Source organism: Rhinolophus sinicus, linkage group LG14 (genome assembly GCF_036562045.2).
Source record: "Rhinolophus sinicus isolate RSC01 linkage group LG14, ASM3656204v1, whole genome shotgun sequence".
In the NCBI taxonomy this organism is placed as follows: Eukaryota; Metazoa; Chordata; class Mammalia; order Chiroptera; family Rhinolophidae; genus Rhinolophus; species Rhinolophus sinicus.
The window spans coordinates 33,266,280-33,289,464 of NC_133763.1; the positions used below are offsets into that span (position 1 = coordinate 33,266,280).

General features: G+C 34.1%; 1 protein-coding gene across 4 annotated transcripts in view; it reads left to right on the top strand.

The window, feature by feature from the left end:
• The window catches only part of PTBP2 (polypyrimidine tract binding protein 2), a 68,629-nt gene that overhangs the window by 7,911 nt on the left and 37,533 nt on the right, over window positions 1-23,185 (top strand). For all 4 annotated transcript variants that reach the window (XM_019747019.2, XM_019747020.2, XM_019747021.2 and 1 more), the window contains exon 3: window positions 15,178-15,253. In XM_019747019.2, the coding sequence (XP_019602578.1) occupies window positions 15,178-15,253 (76 nt within the window). The remainder of the gene's footprint in view (window positions 1-15,177; window positions 15,254-23,185) is intronic.

A 23,185-nucleotide genomic window follows, 5' to 3' on the forward strand; every position in this document is an offset into this window, starting at 1 on the left:
TTAAATTACATAATATGCTGCAGTTAAAGATTTAACTCATTCTTTGTTATATGGATGCACCACAATTTAGTTCCTACACTGATGGACATTTTGGTTTGACTCTGTTAGCACTTTAAAAGTGTGGAAATATTTAAAATAGAAGTAATGCTGTGTCATTGAAGTTTACAGTTAAAAATTTATGAAAACCACAATGCCAAAAGGCATTTGTTTTCCACAACTGTGTTTGGGAGTGTCTGTTTTTCCATACCCTTGCCAGTTCGGGTTTTATAAAAATGGAATATCAGCTAATTTTATGCTTAAGGTGGTTTTTTTATATTTTGAAGGGTGAGATTTTAAAAATCTGACTTTATTTTCCTGTGAACTGCATCTTTGTATATGTGACCTATTTTAATGATCTTAATTTCTTGTGTTATAACTGTATGAAAAGAAAATTGATTCATGTGTGTTGTAGTTACTTTTTTTAGAGTATTATTTTTTGACTTTCGTATAGTTTTGGGCATATTAATATATTAAGTGCTATAATTTCATTTTGCCTATAGGATATGTTTAAATCTCACTTTTCATTGCCTTTATAAATTTGCTGTAGTTGATTCTCATTGATTTTTGTGTAGTTCAATGAGACTGTAAAACAAGAAAGGAATTTTATGAATTTTTAATTTTGAAGTTTGTTGCATTTCTTTAAAATTTTTTTACATCCTTTGTAATTTGTAATTGATTTCAGGGGTTTCATTTCTATACTCTTAACCATTTTGCCAGTGTGAAATCCTTGCAAAATAATGGGCCTATTGTTTGGGAAAACAGAAATGTATGAAATGAATGCAGAATAATAAATGATGGTACGCAATATGGTAAAATGTTAACTTCTTGGATGCAGATTTTAAGTATGGGGAAATTTGTAGCCATTCTCTTTTTAGTTAGTTAACTAAATGAAGCCTTTATGTAATTGGACAATTAATAAAGGACCTATTTGTTAAAATAAGTTGTTAGCTTTTCTTCAAGTTGGGTTTCAATAGTACTGTGAAAGCACTAGTTATAAAAATGCTAAATGTATAGTTTATGTTGTGATAATGGCTGTTGAATTCACCATCATTGGCTTTCTTAGATCATTACAATGAAATAATGCTAAAACTAACTTTTTTGTAATAGTTGAAGGTAACTGGATGTGCTAGTTACTAAAAACTTGGGTTTTTAGATTTAGATTTTTCTTAAAATGCTACATAATGCTTGCTATGGTATTTATATTAGGGTTTCAAATTACACACATTTATAGTGTGTCCACTTAATGACAGAACTTTCTTAGAAACTGGTGATTCAAAAACACTGAGACAATAGATGCTCCTTGAGGGCACAGACTTTGTTTTATTGTTCCTCTGTCACCAACTGTACAAGATGTGATCAAACAATATGGTGAATGTTTAAATAAAAAAACATTGCAGTAAAAGACACATTGCCATTAATCCGCCTCAAAATACCCCGCCTCGCTTTGAACACACTTATCCCATTGTTGCCACTTTCTGAAGCAGTTCTGGAAGTCCTCTTTCATGAGTGTCTTTAGTTGTGCTTTCATGGCTGCCTCGATGTCCAGAATCAATTCGAAACATTTACCTTTCATGGTCATTTTGACTTTGGGGAAGAGCCAAAAGTTGCACAGTACCAGATCCAGTGAATAAGGTGGATGAGGACATACCATAATGTTTTTATTTGACAGAAATTGCCATGTACGGGAAGGGATGTGTGACATGGAGCCTTTCCATTGTGATGACAAAATACGGTGAATGCTGCTGCCGAGTGCCATCCAATGGAAAGGCAGGGATCTTCAATACAGAAAGCGACACATGAACCTTAGTAACAGTGTGTGACAAGTTTCAGCTTTTTCGATGCAGTCGGGTGTGAGCTAGGGTTGAGAGAAGGTGTGTTTTAAAGTGTGCGGTAAATCCTCCATAATGACAACACTCCATGTCACACATTGCTTCTGGTATACGGCAGTTTCTGTCAAATAAAAACATTATGGTATGTCTTCACCACCTTGTTCATCAGATCTGGTACTGTGCGACTTCTGGCTCTTCCCCAGATTCAAAATGATTCAGGACATCAAGGCAGCCACGACAGTGCAACTAAAGACATGAAAGAGGACTTCCAGAACTGTTTCATTAGAAAGTGGCAAGAACAATGGGTAAGTGTGTTTGAAGTGAGGGAGAGTATTTTGAGGGGGATTAATGGCAATGTGTCTTTTACTGTCATACATTTTTTAATTTATTTAAACATTCACTATGTTTGATCACCTCATATGTCAAGATTTGAGTTTAGAAGCAGAATTGTTGGGTTATAGGTTGTGTCTATTTTCATGTGGATTGGGTATTGGCATGTTGCTTTCCTAAGTGGTTGTGCTAATTTATACTCCATTCTTAGTGTATGAGAATTCCTGTTTCTCCACATTTTCTCTGATAATTGGCATTGTTGGAACTTTTTAATGGTTGTACACATGTTGTACGTGTGAGTGGTATCTTGTTTTAATTTGAATTCCTTGAGTATTAACGATGTGTTTTCTTAGTTGGCCATTCATGTTTCTTCTTTTAAATTTCTGTTCATATAGTCTGTCCACTTTCTTCGTAATGTAATTTTTATCTTTTTCTTATTGGTTTCTAGAAGTTTTTATATACTGTAGATACTAAAGCTTTGTTAGTTATGCATGCTGCATATAACTTCTTCCTGTCTTAGACTTTTTTTTACATTGATGAATAGAAGTTGGAAATTTTAACATCACATTTAGGTCTCCGTTTTTAAGAAATCTTTTTTTTTTAACTGAAGAGGTTTTATAGTCTTGTGGATTTTATTTTGAAAGTTTAAAATTTTGATTTTCACATTTAGAGCCTAAGTTAATTTGGAACTTAATTTTTGTGTAGTGTATGATAAAGGTTTAATGATTTTCCCCTATGCATAACAAATTTAGTACCAGCTCCATTGAATAGTTAATGTCTTTTCCATTGATCTGCAGTGTCACCTGTCAGGTTTTCCTATATATTTCTGGGCTATCTTTTCTGTTTCATTGTTTAATTCCTGTATGAGTACCACATTGTCTTAATTTAGTGTAACATCACAGTAAGTCTTCTTGTGTGAATTTCACAACTTTGTTGTTCAGTATTGTCTTGACATTTACTGTATGCTGTATGTCTTTTAAGATCAGTTGCTTAAGTTCCTTGAAGACTGGGTTTTGATTATAATTGCACTAAATTTCTAAGTTAATTGAGGGAACATTATATTTGCATTATTATTAATAAGATAACATTTGAACTCAGGCAGCGAACTATAATATTTCTTTGGAGAATTTTCCCTTTTCTTCCCCTTGATATATTTTCTAATTATAAAAGAAATGCTTAATGCAGAAAACTGAACGCTTAATGCAAAAAGAAAAATAAATCACCAGTATTTTAGCAAAGCTAATCAGGGTGAATGTGCCTCCCATCATTCTGCCATGTGTATATATATGTAGATATATATGTAGGGGAGTGAAAGAGGGATACTTCTTTGACAAATAGTTCTTCCAAAGTTACTGGTTTATTCCGTTATTCAGTATTTTTCTAGAAAATTACCTGTTTTACATAGTTTCAGATGTCTCAAAGTTAGTACAGCATTTAACAAATTTTTTTATTAATATGGACCATTTGTATTTTCCTTTTCTTTCTCTTTTCAGAGACGTTATTTTAATGGTGTTTTTAAAGAAACAGACTGCATTTTTTTGTTACATAATTTACCAGTTTCTGTTTTTATCTTTGTGCCCACACTAGATTTTTTGTTTCTTGTCCACTTTTAAATTAGATCCTGAACTCGTTTATTTTCTTGTTAAAAATGCATTCAAGATAAAGAAAGATCAATTGGTACCTTTGGCAACAGGTTTTAACTTTTAAGAGTTCTCTTTCTTTTTATTGAGGTAAATAGTGTTAATTTCAGGTGCACAACATAATGATTTGAGGTGTGTGTGTGTGTGTGTGTGTGTGTGTGTGTGTGTGATTACCAGAGCAGGTTTAGTTAACATCCATCACTATACATAATTAGAATTCTTATTTAGGACTTTTCAGATATACTCTCTTAACTTTCAAACATACAGTACAGTATTATTAACTCATAGTCACTATGCTGTATGTTACATTCCCCAAGACTCATTTAACTTATAATGGCAAGTTTGTACCTTTCAACTACCTTCACCCATTTTGCCCATCCTGCCTTCCCCTCCATCCCCTGTCTCTGGCCACTACCAATCTGTCCTGTTTTTATGAATTCTGTTTTTTAAAATATCCACATAAAAGTTACATAACAGTATTTGTCTTTTTCGTTCTGACTTATTTTGCTTTGTGTAATGCCCTCAAGGCCCATCCCTGTTGTCACAATGGCAGAATTTCCTTTTTGTGGCTGAGTAATATTCCATTGTATTTGTGTACTGCGTTTTCTTTATTCATTTTCTGTCGAAGGACACAGGTTATCTTCATATCTTGGCTATTGTAAATAATGCTGTAGTGAACCTGGGGGTGCAGATATCTTTTTGAGATAGTGTTTTTATTTTCTTCAGATAAATACCCAGAAATGGGATTGCTGGATCATAAAATTGTACTTAAAAAGTTTTTTTTTGTTGTGTTTTTTTTCTTTGAAGCAACCACCTACTGTTTTCCATTGTGGATACATCAATTTACATTTCTACCAACAGCACACAAGGCTTCCCTTTTCTCCACATCCTTACCAACACTTAATTTCTTCACTTTGTGATAGTAGTCATCCTAATAACCATTCTAACAGGTGTGAAGTGATACCTCATTAAGGTTTTGATTGGCATTTCTCTAATGATTAGCGACGTACACTCTAATGAACATACGTGTTCATTAGCGATGAACACTTTTTTTTTTTTTTTTACTTATTGGCCATCTGTATGTCTTTGTAAAAATGTCTATTCACGTCCTTTGTCCTTTTTTTTAAAGTCAGATTGTTTTTTTCCTTTGTTGTATGAGTTCTTTATATATTTTGGGTATTAGTTTCTTACCAAATGTATGATTTGCAAATATTTTCTTCTTTTCCTTAGGTTGCTTTTCATCTTATTTATGGTTTCCTTTGCCATACAGGAGTTTTTTAGTTTGATGTAGTCCTAATTGTTTATATTTGCTTTTGTTGCCTTTGCTTTTGGTGTCAAATCCAAAAAATTCAGTACCAACATCAATGCCAAGGAGCTTACCACCTACTTTTTTCTTAGGAGTTTTATGGATTCAGGTCTTAATTTAAATCTTTAATCCACTGTGAGTTGGTTTTTGTGTATGGTATAAGATAGCAGTCTAGTTTCGTTCTTTTTGCATGTGGCTGTCTAGTTTTCTCAACACCATTTATTGAAGTTACTGTCTATTGTATTTTCTTAACCTTCTTTGTTGTAAATTAATTGACCGTAGAGGCATGGGTTTATTTCTGAACTCTATTCTGTTCCATTGACCTATGTGTCTGTTTTAATGCCAGTACCATGCTATTTTGATTATTGTAACTTTGCACTATATTTTATTTTATTATTGTTTTTAAGGAGGGCACAGCTCACAGAGGCCCATGCGGGGCTCGAACTGGCAACCTTGGTGTTATTAGCATCACGTTCTAACCAACTGAGCTAACCAGCCACCCCTGTACTATATTTTAAACGGAATGTAGTGCCTCCATCTTTGTTCTTTCTCAAGATTGCATTGGCTATTTGGATTTTTTTATGGTTCCATACAAATTTTAGGATTGTTTTTTTCTGTTTTTATGAAAAATGCGATTGGAATTTTGATAGGGATTGCATTGAATCAGTCGATCACTTTGGGTAGTGTGGATGTTTTAACGGTATTCTTCTAATCCATGAGCATGGAACATATTTACGTTTATTTGTGTCTTCAATTTTTTTAATCAATGTCTTTCATTTTTAAAACTATTGTAAAGCTTTCAAGGCATACGGTAGTGTGTGAATGGTATAATAATACAGTTGACCTTTGAACTAGTGGATTTGAACTGTGCAAGTCCACTTGTATGCGAAATTTTTTTCTGTAAATACCTGCACTGTTTTTGGTCCATGGTTGGGAGTCTGCAAATATAAAGGGCTGACTGTATACATTGATCTACACCATTTTATATAGGGAACTAGAGACTCTGCAGATGTTGGTATTGGTGGAGGATCCTGGAACCAACCCTCTGTGGATACTGAGGGACAACTTACGTGTTTGAGGTGTCAAAAGTTTTACATGGATTTTTGGCTGCGTAGGGGGTTCGTGTCCCAACCCCTGATTGTTCACACGTCAACTGTACAAGTGTCAACTGTACACTTCTTTTTCTTTCCTGGTGGAGAATATGAAAGGAAATTTCAGAGATCATAATCATTCCCAAATAACCTCAGTATGTATAATATCTCTAACAGATACAGTCTCTCGAAGATAACACTGATACCATTTTATTAAACCTAATAAAATTTAAAATAATTTCTTCATGTTATCTAATCTCCAGCAGCGGTCAAAATTTCCCAGTTCCCTAAAAAATGTCTTACTTTTTTCCCTTTTGAATCAGGAACCAAGGAAAGGGAATATGTTGATTAATGTCTTTTGAGTCTCTATATCTATACATCAACTTACCTTCTCCCCCTTTCTTGATTTTCTTTGTTAGGGAAACTGGGTCATCTAGCTTTTAGTTTTCAGAAAAATTGCACTTTCTTGTTTTTGCTGATTATACCTCTGTGTTGTCATTTCAAATGTTCCTCGTATCCTCTGTATTTCCTGTAAACTTGCAGTTTGATGAGTCTTGATCAGATTCTGGCTTAATTTTTAGCAAGAATATTTTGTAGATGTATGTTTTGTATGAATATTAAAGATAAAGACTCGTAAATATTTGGAAAGAATTGTATGAAATTTAAGGATAATAAATTTTGGACTGGGGAGAACTTCGCTTTTACATTTTCTATTTTTGGGGGGGCTGAGTTTTTTAAATTTATATTTGGAATTGATAATAGTGAATGTTATCAATATTGTTGCGTATGCTTATATGCTCCATTTTCTCCTCCTGCTACCCTGCTGTGTAGTGACTGCCATGAATATGTTTTTTTCTTTATGATTTTGTCGTCTATGTGACAAAAATATGTTCTATAGGTGGGTTTTTTTGTTTTGTTTTATGAAAATAGTATACCCATATGTTTAACTTGACTTCTGTTTTAATTTGGTAGTATTTCTAATAGCCATATTTTTGTGTATAGTTGTATAATACTCATTTCTATGTAGTATTCTGTAAAAATACCCTGATCTGGGTTGTGTAGTTTTTGATTTTAAAAACATGCTACTCTGAACACATTTGTTCTTATTTCTTTGTGCATTGTATGCAAGAGTTTTGGAAAGTATATATCAAAAGAGGGTATGTTAAACTTTACAAAGTGTGATACATAGGATATTGTTTGAATTTATGTTCTTACTAATAGTGCACAAGTGTTCTTGCTATTTCAGATCCTCATCAGCACTTGTTAAATTTCTTAATTTTGTCAGTCTAGTGTGTAGTATCTTCTTTGGTTTTTCTATTTCTCCTATTATTAATTAGGTGTTACATCTTTTTTTTTTCCCCTGTACAACGTGTTTGTGGCCATTAGTGTTTCTTCTTTTGTGAAATTCTATGAAAAGCCTATTTGTATTTTTGACTAATAAAAATTTGGATTAAACTGATTTTGCAGTTATTATATAATTACTGATTCTCTGTTGGTTGTGTTGCTAATATTCTCTCCTAGTTTGTAGCTTGCTTTATCACTTCTTTGTGCTGTCTTTTGATGAATAAAAGTTGTTAGTATTAACATGTAGGGTTTTAATATGGCCACAAGTTCCCTTTGCCAGTCTAGTGAAAAGTATGTGTTCCCATTCTTTATCCACCCATTTTAACTTTTCCCTTGTTCTTCTGGATGTCTTTCATAGTAATTTTTGCAAATCAGTGCTTAATAATGGATTTTAAGTTCTCATCTGTTGTTGGGATACAGTTTTTCTTTGTAGAGATTTTTGTGGCCACTTTGTAGTAGAATTTATCATTACTTTTCTTCTATGGTTATATTTCTTGTGTTTTAATTTAAAAAGTCCTTACTCAGGTCATAAAGATGTTTCTTCTAAAAATGTTTAAAGTTTTGCCTTTTGCATTTGTAATACATGAGGAAATTATTTTTTGTATGTGTATTGGGTGGGGATTCAATTTCATTTATTTGTTCTTCTAGAAATAACCAATTAAATTAAAATTTGCAGTGCCATTTTTGCATATTACAGGTATGTATTTTAGGGTAAAGGCTAAGCTATAACAAAATGCAGAATGTAGTGGCATAAATAGACCAGAAGTTTATTTCTCATAAACAAAAAGTCCTGCTGATGTAAGGAAGTGGTGTCAGTCTGCTCCATGAGGTTTTTCACTGGGCCAAGTTTCTTAAATCTGTTGCTTCATTATTCCCTAAGTTTTTGCTTTGGTCTGTATGGTCTGATGAGGTATAGCAGAGCTGTACAGTTTTTTCCTTGATTATTTTTTCCTTGATTGTTCTTACCTGACGGTTGTCTATTTTGTTGTCTTGTTTACAAAAATGAACTTTTGGTTTTGTTGATCCTCTTCAGTGTATCATTGCTACCTGTGCTCTGTATTTTTATGGGTTTCTGAGTTAGTGAACTCACAACTTCTAGTATGTAGGTAGCACTCGGGCCACTTGTTTAGCTCCTTGGCAGCACCTCTGTTCAGTGACACCAGAAATACTCACATGAGTGAGTACCTCCCTTTTTCTCTGATAGTCTAATTTTCCTCAGGAAGTTGATATTTACATCCTTGACCCATGTTTTTCTGTCATGGTTCTCTGTTCTCCAGAGGAGAAAATCTTTGGGCAGCCCTCAGTCTTGAATCATAGCACAGCCCAGGGATTCTGGTCAGTGTTAGCCTTTAGTTTTTGTTTGCCTTTCTGGTACATCCAGCAGCTCTTCCACCTGGGAGTGATAGATGGTAGTTGTATTGGACTAATGTACATTAGTGAGTAGAAAAAAATTAGAAATTTCTATCACTGGAATGAATGCCAGATGTCGTTTAAACCGTACTTTTTATTTTAAACACCTCTCTCTGATTGACATATAGATTGTATTTTCCTATATTACCATTTTCCTAAATTTTTTTTTTTTTTTTGACTGGTACTACCAACCAGATTTATTCTTTTTTCCCTTTAAATTTTTTTTTTCATTTTAATTTTATTGGGGAATATTGGGGACCAGTGTGTTTCTCCAGGGCCCATCAGCTCCAAGTTGTTGTGGAGGGTGCAGCTCAGCTCCAAGTCCAATTGCCATTTCAATCTTTAGTTGCAGGGAAAAGTCCATGTGGGAATTGAACCGGCAACTTTGTTGTTAAGAGCTTGCACTCTAACCAACTGAGCCATCTGGCCGCCCCTCCTGAGCCCCTCCTGAAGCTTAGCGGCAACTCATTTTCTTCAGTGTAGTTGTGGAGGGCGCAGCTCACTGGCCCATGTGGGAATCGAACCAGCAATCCTCTTGTGCAGAGCTCCTGCTCTAACCAACTGAGTCATCAGGCTGACCCCCTAATTGTTTTTGTGGCATGCTAGTTTCTGGTGAATGGTCATTGTTATTATACAGGAAGAAAGGTTTCTGTGGTCAAATTGACCAGGGACATTAGTGCCCATCTTAGCACTTAATTTTTCCCTTAATTGAATCTAAGATCAATTGACATTTATCTTAGATGAATTAAATTAAAAAGTACATACTTAGTAGAGACTGTGATTCCAAGTTTAAGTGCTACTAATTTAATTTGTTACAACAACCATTACTGCAGAATAGCCACCAATCACTGTTCCAGTGAGTCATTTGATTTTATACCTGTTCCAAGTTAGGCAGCTATGGTATGTTGAGGTATTTCAAATAAAATTGTTTCATCAGTTAACATGGAAATATTAACATTATCAGTACTGCAAAATCACTTCTGGACATAATAGTGATAAGCTTTGTACTCAGTGGAAAGGCAAATATAATTGCTTTTTTATAAAAAATAATGTAATAACATTTATAAAAATATTCAGTAATTTTTGTGAAAACATCTCTGAATTGTAAATAACCTGTTATTCTTCTGACTGTTATAAAGGCTGTTAAACCTACTCTCCTAGCAGCAGGTCATTTGAGGTGAAAAGACCATTGATACAAAATTAAATGAATTAACAAAATTTTGCCATTCCTAAAGATGACGTTGCAGGAAGGAGGAAGCAAGTGTCCTGCTTACCCACATCAGAATTACAGGCTTTCTTTTAAGCTTCAGTAGACCTAATATTCCCCACCCCTCATTTCCAGAATTACTTTTGAATCCACTGAGGTGGAAGGATTTTGATTAACAAGTAAGCAAACATCTGAAGAGTAAACGACAAATGTATATTTGAAAAGAGGTCAAATATACTTTTGAAAACTAGAGAAGTCGAAGTGTTATTTTGAGAACCAAAGGGAGTTAATAGTTATCAGCATTTATTCACTTAGTCAACAATTATTCATGGACCCTATGCTGGTTTACACTTGGGAATATTACAGTGAACACTACTGATGTGAGCCAGGCTCTTTGCCTGCTAATCACAGTCCATGTATAGCCACACCTCACTTTATTATGCTTTGCAGGTACTGCATTTATTACAAATTAAAGGTTTGTAACAACCCTGAGTTTAGCAGGTTTTTCTGCACTATTTTTCCAACATTTGTTCACTTCATGTGTTCGTGTCACATTCTGGTAATTTCTCACAGTTTCAGACCTTTTTATTATATTTGTTATGGTAATCTGTGAACAGTGATTTTTGATGTTATTATTTTAATTGTATTGGAGTGCCACTAACTGCACCCATATAAGGTGGCGAACTTAATTGATAAATGTGTGTGTTCTGACTGCTCCACCAACCTGCTGTGCCCCCATCTCTCTTCTCTTCTTGGGCCTCCCTATTCCCTGAGATACAGCAACATTGAAATTAGGCCAGTTCATAACCTTACCGGGTCCTCTAAGTGTTTCAGTGAAAGGAAGAGTCAATTGATGTGGCAAACTTCATTGTCTTATATTGAGAAATTGCCACAGCACCGCAGCCTTCAAACCATCACCCGGTTCCTTTAGCAGCCATCAACATTGAGGCAAGACCCTCACCAGCAATAAGAGTGACTTTCTGAAGGCTCATATGATGGTTAGCATTTTTTAGCAATAAAATATTTTTAAATTAAAGGTATGTACGTTGTGTTTTTTTAGACATTATGCTATTGCACACTTAATAGACTACAGTATAGCATAAACATTTATATGCACTGGGAAATGAAAAAAAAATTTGTGTGACTCATTTTATTGCCATAGTCCTTTACTGTGATGGTCTGGAACTGAATCACAATGCCTTTGAGGGATGCCTGCATTACCTCGTTTAATTCCAAGGACTGATATAGAAGTTACCCTATTTTACAAATGAGGAAGTTAAGGCTTAGAATAGATAAGTACTTTACCAGTTACATAGTTAGTAGGTGGAAGCTAAACTACAGAACCTTTTTTCTTAATTTTCTAATGCCATACCTGTCATAAAAATGAAGAAATATAGGTTAATCCATCATATCAACAGAGTACAAATGAAAAAAGTCACATTATATTGCTAGATGAAGGAAAAAAGCATTTGACAGAATACAACACCCATTCATGATAAAACTCTTAGTAAACTAGGAATAGAGGGGAATTTCTTAGTAAAGAACATCTACAACAAAAACTATAGCTATTATAAAAGCGTACTTAATGTTTGAGAAACTCAAGTTTGTCACTAAGATCAGGTAGAAGGCAAGGACGTCTCCTCATCACTTCTTTTTAGCATCCTCCTGGCAGTCGTTGCTAGTACAGTAAGGCAAGAAAAGGAAGTAGTGGGTGTGTAGACTGAGAAGGAAGGCATAAAACCATTCACAGATGACATGAGAGACTGTAGAAAAGCTGCAACAAGTGACAAAATCTGGATTTAATAAGTGATTACTGCAAGGTTGCGGGATACAAGGTTAACGTACAAAGACCAGTTGCTTTCCTATACTGTAACAGTAAGCAAGTGTGATTTGAAATTAAAAATATACCATTTATATTAGACCCAAAATATCGAAATACTTAGGTATAAATCTCACATAATATGTACAAGATCTACATGAGGAAAACTACAAAACCCCGATGAATGAAAGTTCCCAGCTTGATCTACAGGTTCAGTGCAATCCCAATCAAAATTTCAGCAAGTTACTTTCAACAAAGTGATTCTAAATTTATATGGCAAAAGACCCAGAATAGTCAACACAGTATGAAGGAGAATAAAATTGGAGGACTACCAAACTTACTGTGACTTCCGATGAAGTTATAGTAATCAAACAGTGTGGTCTTGGTGAAAGAATAGACAAATAGACCAACAAAACAGAATAGAGGACCCAGACTAGAGCCCCCGGTAAATGGTAAATATAGTCAGTCAACTTATCTTTGACAAAGGAGCAAAGACAATACAATGAAGCAGAGATAGTGTCTTCAACAGATGGTGTTAGAATGACTGGATATCCACATGCAAAAGAATGAAATGAGACACAGACATTGCATCTGTCACAAAAATTAACTCAAAATGGATCATAGACCTACATAAATGTAAATGCAAAACTGTAAAACTCTTAGAACATAACAGGAGAAAGTGTAGATGACCTTGGGTGTGATAATGGCTTCTAGATAAGACACCAAACAATCCATGACGGAAATAATTGGTAAGCTGGATTTCATTAAACTCAGAAAGTTCTGTTCTGTGAAAGACAATATCGAGAGAATTGGAAGACAAGTCAGACTGGGAGATAACCAAAGTATACAAAGAACTCCAATAGAGTGGGACATTATCCAAAATTCACAAAGAACTCTAAAAACTCATCAATAAGAAAACCTTATTTAAAATGGGCCAAAGATCTTAACAGACACCTAACCAAAGAAGATATACAGATGGCAAATAAGCATATATAAAGATGTTTCACATCATGTGTCATCAAGAAAATCCAAATTAAAACAATGTGATACCACTATACACCTTTCAAAATAGCCAAAACCTGGAACACTGGCAACCATAAATGCTGACTAGAATGTGGAGCAATAGGAATTCTCATATTACTGGTAGGAATGCAAAATGGTACAGCCATTTTGGAAAACAGTTTAAGCATTTCTTACAAAACTTAACTCTTCCATACTACCCATCATTTGTGTTCTTTGGTATTCACCCAGAGGAGTTGAAAACTTATATACACACAAAACCTGCACATGGATGTTTTTATAGGAGCTTTATTCACAACTGGCAAAAACAAGAAAGGAATCAAGATGTCTTTTAGTAGGTGAATGGTTAAATACTGTGGTACATCCATACAGTGGAAGATTTTCCAGCGTTGAAACAAAATGAGCTATGCACGGGGAACCTAAATGCATATTACTAGGTAAAAGAAGCCAATCTGCGAAGGCTACCTACTGTATGATTCCAGCTATAACATTCTGGAAAGGACAAAACTATTGCGGCGTTGAAAAGATCAATGGTTGCCAGGGGTTTGGGTGGGGGGCATGTATAGGCAGAGCACAGGATTTTTTTTAGGGTAGTGAAAAACTGATATAGTGATGGATACATGTCATTGTACGTTTGTCCAAAACTATTGAATGTACATCGAGAGTGAACCCTTAGATAGACTATGGATTTTGAGTGATTATGTGTCAATGTAGGTTTACCTTCATAATAAATATATCACTCTAGTGGGGGAGTTTGGTAGTGGGGGAGGCTATGCATGTGTGGAGGGTACAGGGTTTATAGGAAATCTGTTTCAATTTTATTTTAAACCTAAAACTGATTAAGAAAAGTGAAAAAAAACAACTAGGAAACATTGATTGTAAACCAACAATGTATATCATTGGTTCTTAAACTTCTTGTATCAGAAACATCTGGAGGGCTTACTAAAACTGGATCCTATCCTCAGTTTTTTGTTCAGTAGGTGTGGGGTAAATCTGAGAACATGGATTGCTCACAAATTTCCAGGTCTAATGCTGGTCTAGGGACCATACTTTGAGAATTTCAGGGTTTAGTTCTGTTCATCATGTTCTTATAAAACTACGCCATGCTGAATCTTCCATACCTTGACAAGAAATTAGACATGCATACGTAGTATTAATGTGGCTTAATACTATATTTTAATTTTTCTCATGCATTTCTCTGAGCCTTTGATGAGTAGAAAGCTTGTAAAACAATTATGGAGATGATTTATGAATATTTGTTTACAATTTTGATATTTGTTACAATACAACTCATGAGTTTAATAAACACATATATCGTTTGTGGTTAACTTGAGTTGTTTTGGACTTTCTCAAATGCTTTGATAAATTATCTCCTTTATACACTTTTTCATTTTGATGGTTGCATTCAACTCCATTGTACTTTTAGTTGTTTAAGTCAGCTATCATTGATTTAGCTATTTTAAATATTAATACGTACTCTCATATGTAAAACGAGCTACTTAAAATAGGCAAAACAGTTTAATTAATCTACTCATATTTTTGTAAGTACACACATTTTAAAAATAGCTAAGACAACACTGGCTTGTTTGAACAGCTGTGCAATTCTGAAAATATACGAATTTATGTTTATGATTCAGTCTCTGTTTATATTGGAAGGAAAAAAAATGATTACATAGATTTTGCTTTGCTTTCAGTGTTCTAGTCACTGAAGTATATACTTAATACATTTTAATGATGATGATGATGATGAGTTGTCCAACTCACCATTGTGGAGTTCTGATTTTCCAAAGACTTTCACAGGATGTGAGAAAGTCCAGCATGCTATGGCGTTAGAGTGTTTATAAAAAATTGATGTAGTTCTCCAAAGCTTTTGATTATGGAACCAAGTCATTTTTTATTTATTTATTGTCTCTTGGACTTGGGTGAAAGGAAGAAAGGAAACTGTTGGCTTTGTGGAAAGGGGAGTGAGATTCATACTAAAATTTTTATTTTAGAGATTAAAATTTTTAACTATTCTCAGTAGTGAAACACCTGACATTTTTGTTTTTCAATGGTTATTTGAAAAGTTATAGGTAAGTGACAGATTTTCAGATTAATATTTTAAAATCAAAGATGTCTTATGTTAATTTTTTTTTTTTATAGAGAGGATCTGACGAACTACTCTCAGGTAGTGTTCTCAGTAGTCCAAATTCTAATATGAGCAGCGTGGTGGTTACAGGTAAGTGTTATCATTCTGGAGTTATTTGCCATTTTATGGGACAGCATGTTAGAAGACTATAATCTAGTCTCTTTTACCAGAATAGCCTTTATTTTTAAAAGCTTTCTGTTTAAACATTTTATGTTGTGGCTGCTTGCTCACTGATCTTGAAGGCATTCACAAGGCAGGTAGAAATAGAGAACGAAGATTTACTAAAGTAAGAGAAAGGTCTGCTGGAAACTACTGCAATCTACGGCATCCAGTGTTTGGTCTTAAGGTCTATATTTTCTAACCAGGATATAAATCAGTTTGGCCTGTAGTGGAATTTTCTGTTGAGTTGGGCTTTGTTCTTTGGGGGCGGGGGGGGGGGGGGGGACAGTTCAGCTGGTTATCACAACCTTTGCATGTGTTATGTAGATTTAAGTTTGGAGCTAAGAGTGGATCCTATGCAGATGCAAAACCTCTCCCAAGTCACAGGGCCAGCACTGGGCTGAAGTAAATAGAAACATTGAAACTGGCCTGCATAGTAAATGTACAGCAAGCAGAATCATCAAGGCCTGGTGGAAAGGAAGCAGATAAAGAAAGGCTTTCAAAAAGTCTCAAGCTAAATTACACTTGTTAAATCAGATTACACCAGAGATCCAAATCTCAAAATAGAAGATTTAGTGCCACCATTACAATCCCCTGTCTTAACATTTTAGAGGAAATTTAACTACTAGAGTATATTATGTCAAGTGAAAAAACCTGAAAATGGTGACTTCTGTGGGCAAGTAACTACTGTGTTTCCCCGAAAATAAGACCTACCCCAAAAATAAGCCCAGTTAAGATCTTCAGCCAGATGGACACATTTAGTACATTATGATAATGTTCCAGAAGAAGATGACATAACTGTATTTGAATAAATGCAGATTGTTGCACATGGAAAAAATAAGACATCCCCTGAAAATATGCCCTAAATGCGTCTTTTGGAGCAAAAATTAAGGCCCAGTCTTATTTTCAGGGAAGTACGGTAAGTCTGCTTTTTTTAAATCACAAAAATAAAAGCCTTGTTTTTATCTCACCTTTTTTTCACTTTTGATTTTAGTTTTTGTTTGCGTGTTAAAAAACAGTTTTAATTCTCTATTTCACAAACCCAAAAGCCCAAACTGTAAATAGAAACCAAAAGATTCAGTTACATAGTTGTTTTTATTGTATGCTTTCAACCCTTTTTCTTTGCTGTAACAATATTTTAAATCTTTGAGTTGATTTCCTTTATATTATCTGCTTGGAAATTTAAGATGATTTATTTAATCTTCATAATTACTTTTTTTCTTAAGTTATGTCTGAAATAATAATGTTGGTTGTAATATTTGTAAACAAATATACTGTTTTTAGACCTTAGTTTTATGGCTGATGGATCAAAATTTGAATCTGATGATGATCGAATGAGTTTGCCTTACAACCTTACATTTTATATTTTTAACCTAATAACCAAAGTTCTTCTTTTCTAAAACCTTCACTAAATTATTTGCTTTAGGAGTTAAATGTATTGGGCAATAAAAGGATTGTCAAAGACTGAAAGCATATTAATTTCCTTCAGGTATCCATTGCTTGTTTATGTAGGCATTCCTCATTTCATTGCACATTGCTTTATTGTGCTTCACAGATGTTGTGTATTTTTATAAATTGAAGGCAAGACCCTCCACCAGCAAAAAGATTATGATTCATTTTATTGTGATACTTACGTTATTGTGATACTCGCTTTATTGTGTTGGTCTCTAAACCCACATTATCTCTGAGGTATGCTTGTATGTATACCTCACTGTATACATACTACACATCCCTGACAGTACAGTTAAGTAAAAATTGTAATGAAGTACTTACCAAATATAGTCACAATAATGTAAAGATAAATTTTCCACACAAATCACTTTGTCCACACAGTATAACTCTTTAAGTGTACATAAATATTCATCATGACAAACCATATATGAGAACGTAAAGTGATTCTCAATGAATTTCAAATAATTGAAAGCTCATATAGTTTCTGATCATAGTGGGATTTACTAGGAATTAAAAACAGTAAGAAATCTAGGAAATTACCAAATATTGAGAAATTGAACTACATGGTTCTGAACAACACATGGCTGAAGGTATAAAGGCATATTTCTGACTGAATGAAAATGAAAAATACATAGCAAAATTTTTTGGATGCAGTCCAGGAAATGCATAGGGGGAAAATAGGTCTATATTTATATTAGATAACTATCTATATTAGAAAATACCTGTATTAGAAGGTTTAAAATCTTATCAAGAAAAGAAATAAAACATAAATTACCAACATTGGGAATGAAAGTGGAGATATCACTACAGTGTAATAAGAAAATAAGGCACTGTTATAAACAGTAGTAATGCCAAAAAATTCAACAAATGAGATGAAATAGACAAATTTCTTTACAAATCAGATTTACTAAAACTGCTATAATTGGTTATTCCATAATATAGATTAGCTCTGTATCTATGATAAAAGTTGAATTTTTAATAAAAAAATATTTCCAGAAAGATTACTCTAGACATAGGTGGTTTCACTGTTGTAATTTTGTGAAACTTCAAAGTAAGAAGTAACTGCCATCTTCAGGGTATGTTTTTAGAAAATAGTTTATAAAGCTACTTTACTTTATAAAGCTACTATAACTGATAATGCCTAACATATACGAAATCAAGATTTCAGACTAATATTTTTCATTAACCTAAATGCTGACATCCTTAACAAATGTTAGCAAATCACATCCAGGAGTATAGAAAAGATAATTTATGATGACTAATTGAGACATACCCCAGGATTGTAAGGGTTAAAATTAGAAAATGAACTCCGTGTTATTTATCGCAATAATAGAATAGAGGAAAAACAAACCCATCATGTTAATAGAAGCAGAAAAAGCATTTGAGAAAAACTACATGATGAAAATGATTTTCATGATGAAAATCAGAATAATATCAAAAGAAGGGAAGTTGCACAAGGTAGGTAAGGAACATGTTCTGAGAATCTACAACAAATTCCATTTTAATGGTAAAATACTGAATGTTTTCTTATTAACAAGAATGAAGTAAGGGTATCTGTTTTCATAATTTTTCCAGCTTTTTTGCTTATATTAAGGCAAGTAAAATAAAAACCATAAAGATTGGAAAGGAAGAAGTAAAATTGTCTTACAGATAATCAACATGACTTAAAAATTTTATTTTTAGTTTTTCAGTTACAGTTGACAGTCAATATTATATTACTTTTAGGTGTACAACACAGTGGTTAGACATTTATTTATAACTTACGTGGTGAACCCCCGATCAGTCTTGTACCCATCTGACATCATATATAGTTATTACAATACTATTGACTATATTCCCTGAGCTGTACTTTGCATCCCTGTGACTATTTTGTAACTGCCAATTTGTACTTCTTAACCCCTACATTTGTATCACCTAGCTCCTCAACCTGCCACCCATCTGGCAACCAGTTTGTACTCTGTGTCTATGAGTGTTTCTGTTTTGTTAGTTTATTTTGTCTTTTTGATTCCAGATATAAGTGAAATCATATGGTATTGTTCTCTACATGACCTATTTCACTTAGCATAATATCCTCTAGGTCCACCCATGTTGTCACAAATACCGTGTTTCCCCGAAAATAAGACCTAGCCGGACAATCAGCTCTAATGCGTCTTTTGGAGCAAAAATTAATATAAGAACCCAGTGTTATATGGTATTATATTACATTATTTTATATCCGGTCTTATAGTAAAAGTAGACCGGGTCTTATATTAATTTTTGCTCTAAAAGACACATTAGAGCAGATTGTCCTGTTGAATCTTATTTTCGGGGAAACAGGATAATGATCGAAAACTTCTCTAACCAGACGAAGCAAATTGATACACAAGCCTAGAAAGTGCAGAGTCCTAAAGAAGATGAACCCAAAGAAGCCCACACCACGATACATCATAATTAAAATGCCAAAGGTTAAAGACAAGGAATCTTAAAAGCAGCAAGAGAAAGTCAACTAGTTACCTACAGGGGTGCTCTCATAAAACTGTCAGCTGGATTCCTCAACAGAAATTTTGAAGGCCAGGAGGAATTGGCATGAAATATTAAAAATGATGAAAAGCAAGGACCTACGATCAAGATTATTCTACCCAGCAAAACTATCATTTAGCATTGAAGGGTAAAGAGCCTCCTAGACAAGAAAAGGCTAAAGGAGTTCATGAGCACCAAACCAGTATCACATTTAAAAAAAAATTTTTTTTTAACGGGACTTTATTGGGGAACAGTATGTACTTCCAGGACTTTTTTTCCAAGTCAAGTTGTTGTCCTTTCAGTCTTAGTTGTGGAGGGCGCAGCTCAGCTCCAGGTCCAGCTGCCATTGCTAGTTGCAGGGGGTACAGCCCACCCTCCCTTGCGGGAGTCGAACCAGCATCCTTGTGGTTGGGAGGACCTGCTTCAACCAGCTGAGCCATCCGTGAGCTCAGCTGCAGCTCAGCTCAAGGTGCTGTGTTCAATCTTAGTTGCAGGGGCGGAGCCCACCATCACTTGCGGGACTCGAGGAATTGAACTGGCAACCTTGTGGTTGAGAGCCCGCTGGCCCATGTAGGAATCGAACCGGCAGCCTTCAGAGTTAGGAGCGCAGAGCTCCAACTGCCTGAGCCACCGGGCCGGCCCCAGTATCACAGATTTTAAAGGGACTTCTTTAAGAAGAAGAAAAGAGATTAAAAATATGAATAATAAAATGGCAATAAGTACATATCAATCAACAATTAAATGTAAAATGGATTAAACACTCCAATAAACGACATAGGGTGGCTGAGTGGATAATAAAATAAAACCCTTACATATGCTACCTAGAAGAGACTCACTTCAGATGAAAAGACACAGAATGAAAATAAAGGTCTGGAAAAAATATTTCATGAAATTAAATAAAGTTGGGGTAGCAATACATAACCAGACAAAGTAGCCTTTAACACAAAAGTTACAATGAGATACAAAAAGATCCAGTAATCCCACTTCTGGGTATTTATCCAAAGAAACTCAGCACAGAACTTCTAAGGGACATGGGCATCCATATGTGTTCATTGCAGCTTTATTTATAATAGCCATGATATGGAAGCAACCTAAGTGTCCATTAGTAGATGAGTAGATGAAGAAGTGGTACATCTACACAATGGAATATTATTTAGCCTCCCCAAAAAGAATGAAATCTTGCCATCTGCAAAACGTGGGTGAAACTAGAGGGTATTCTGCTGAATGAAGTAAGTCAAAGAAAAACAAATGTATGATTTCACTTATATGTGGAATCTAAAGAACAAAATAAATGAGCAAACAAAATAGAAACAAATTCATAGATATGGAGAACATTTTGAAGGTTACCAGATGGGAGGGGGGTTAGGGGATGTGTGAAAAGGGAGAAGGGATAAAAAGTACTAATTGGTAGTTACAAAATAGTCATGAGGATGTAAAGTATAGCATAAGGAATATAGTCAATATTTTGATAACCATGTGTAGTGTCAGATGGATACTAGATTTATTGGGGTGATCACTTTGTAAGTTATGTAAATGTCTAATCACTATGTTGTACACCTGAAACTAATATTGTATGTCAACTGTAACTGAAAAATAATGTTATTAAAAAATAAAATGGATCGATACATTGTGATATAGTCTCACAGTGTATTACTAGTAACAAAGGAATGACCTATTTCATTCAATAACATGAGTGAGTATTAGTAAACACCATATGAAGCAAAGCAGTCAGACACAAAAGTGTACATATTGTGTGGTTCCATTTCTCTAAAGTTAAAGAGCAGATCAATTTTAGTATAGAAACCAAAGCAGTAGTTGCTTGTCGTGGTTGGAGATTAACAGAAAGGAAATACAAGGGGATTTTTTGGGATGATGGATGTGTTCTATATCAATTGATAAAATTGTAAAAGAAATCCAAAACTTGTTTGAAATAGTAGGCTACCCCTAGGAATCATCATCTACTTACAGTTTTTGCTGGACCGTAAAATATGCAAAGGGGACTGACTAAAGGTGAGTCCTCATAGGCTATGGTCTAGATATATAGCATTTGATACACTAAGGAGCTTGGATTTTACCAGATTTACATTTTATAAAGGACTTTTATTCCATTTGTACTTTGTAAAGGGTGGAGGGGCGTTAGTACTATACATAGGGAGGACAGTTAAAAAAATTTTAAAACTCTAGAGTCATCGATGTCTTGAATTTTAGGGTCTCAGAAGTAGAACGTGGAGGAAGTGATATATCAAGAAATTATAATATTGAGTTATTTGGAACTAGACTGGTTTGGGAGAAACGTATTAAGAGTTTTGTTAGAATCGCTGAGTTGATGGATGATATAGTCCCATTAACAAAGGAAAAATAGAAAAGGAGATTTCTTTTTGCTGAAAAGGAAGAATAATACGTTACTGCATTTTTAAAAGTATGTTTAGGAATGATACTTAATGTACTTTAGGACTAAAGAGTGAGTCCATTTTCTTTGTAGTGATGGAATAAAATTCCTTCAAATCTGTTTTAACACAAGAAGTTTACATGCATTCCATTTATTTTACCTTTATGCACAGAAGAAACATTTAGTTTCAAGATTATTTTTTTTTCCTAACAGAAAGGTGAGCGAGTCTCTATATGTTCACACAGACTCCAGTTTCAATACTGTTGCTTATATTAGGTTGGTGCAAAAGTAATTGAAACCTTTTAAACCGCAGTTACTTTTGCACTAACCTAATACTGTAAAAGACTTTAAAAACTAGTGATTATACTTGCCTGGAAAAATATACTATTGCTGTCGAGATGTCTCAAAAAGAGCTTTTACAGATATAATTACAAAAACACTTTTATGGTTAGCAGATTTGAACAGGATTTCATTCTTCTAACTTTATCCAAAATGTTTCTTTTAATTGACTTTACTATAGAATTCTGTTTCCAACAGCATCTATCTCAACAGCCTTTCCCTGTCCAGAAGTTTTTTGTACACCTATTTTTTATGTCAAAGAAAATAATTTTAGAAGTCAGAAAGTTTAATGTTATTAGAAACTGTGTCTTGGGAAATATCTAATAATTCAGTGCATTAAGACTTATTTTGTAATAAACTACTTCCTTTAGAAATAAGTGAAACATTTCAAAATACAGGATTTTGAATCATTTCTTTAGAGCTGTGGAAATGGAATATCCCTTTAAGTTAAGTATACATGTTTCTACCTGTACTACATATTGTTATAATAGCAGGGTTTGTTATTGCTAAAAGGGTGACTTTTGCCTTATTTGTGAAATAACTGACATCATTTCATAAATTCTGGTATGTGTAGTCAGAACTCTTTGAGGTGTTCATTTTAATTCTCACATGCAGACAGTTTTGATATGGTGTCATTTCATTTTGTTGTAATAGTTTGAGAGTATTCCTGTACACTGATTTAAGTTTGAGTGTTTATGAGGATTCTAACATATCTTGCATATATGAGTTAATGAGCCTTCCTCTAATTTAGTCTAGCTTTCTATGTTTTTCTAGCTCATGCATTAGGTACTTACAGCAATTAGGCTATACAACTCCTTGGAAATGCAGTTAAATAAACCTAGTAAACTTTTTGCGTGGTGGCTGTTGGAGTTAACTAAACAGCTAGCAGAATAACAGAAGTACTGTCTATCTGTATACAACTGCATTTATGGTCAACGCATTAGAATTTGTTTTCCATATAGGAGTGCAAAGAGTATGAGCTTTCATTTTTCTTAGCTCTGCTTCTTTTTATTTATTTTTAACACCAGCTTCTATAACACTGCGTTACCCCAATGTTTAAAACAGCTTGGAATTAAACTGTTTTGCCTCTCATATCATTTTTGATAAAGGAAGTTACCAGTGCTTTTATAAATACTAGATTCTGAAAGACATGAAGAATGAGAATTACATTTTTTAAAATAGTT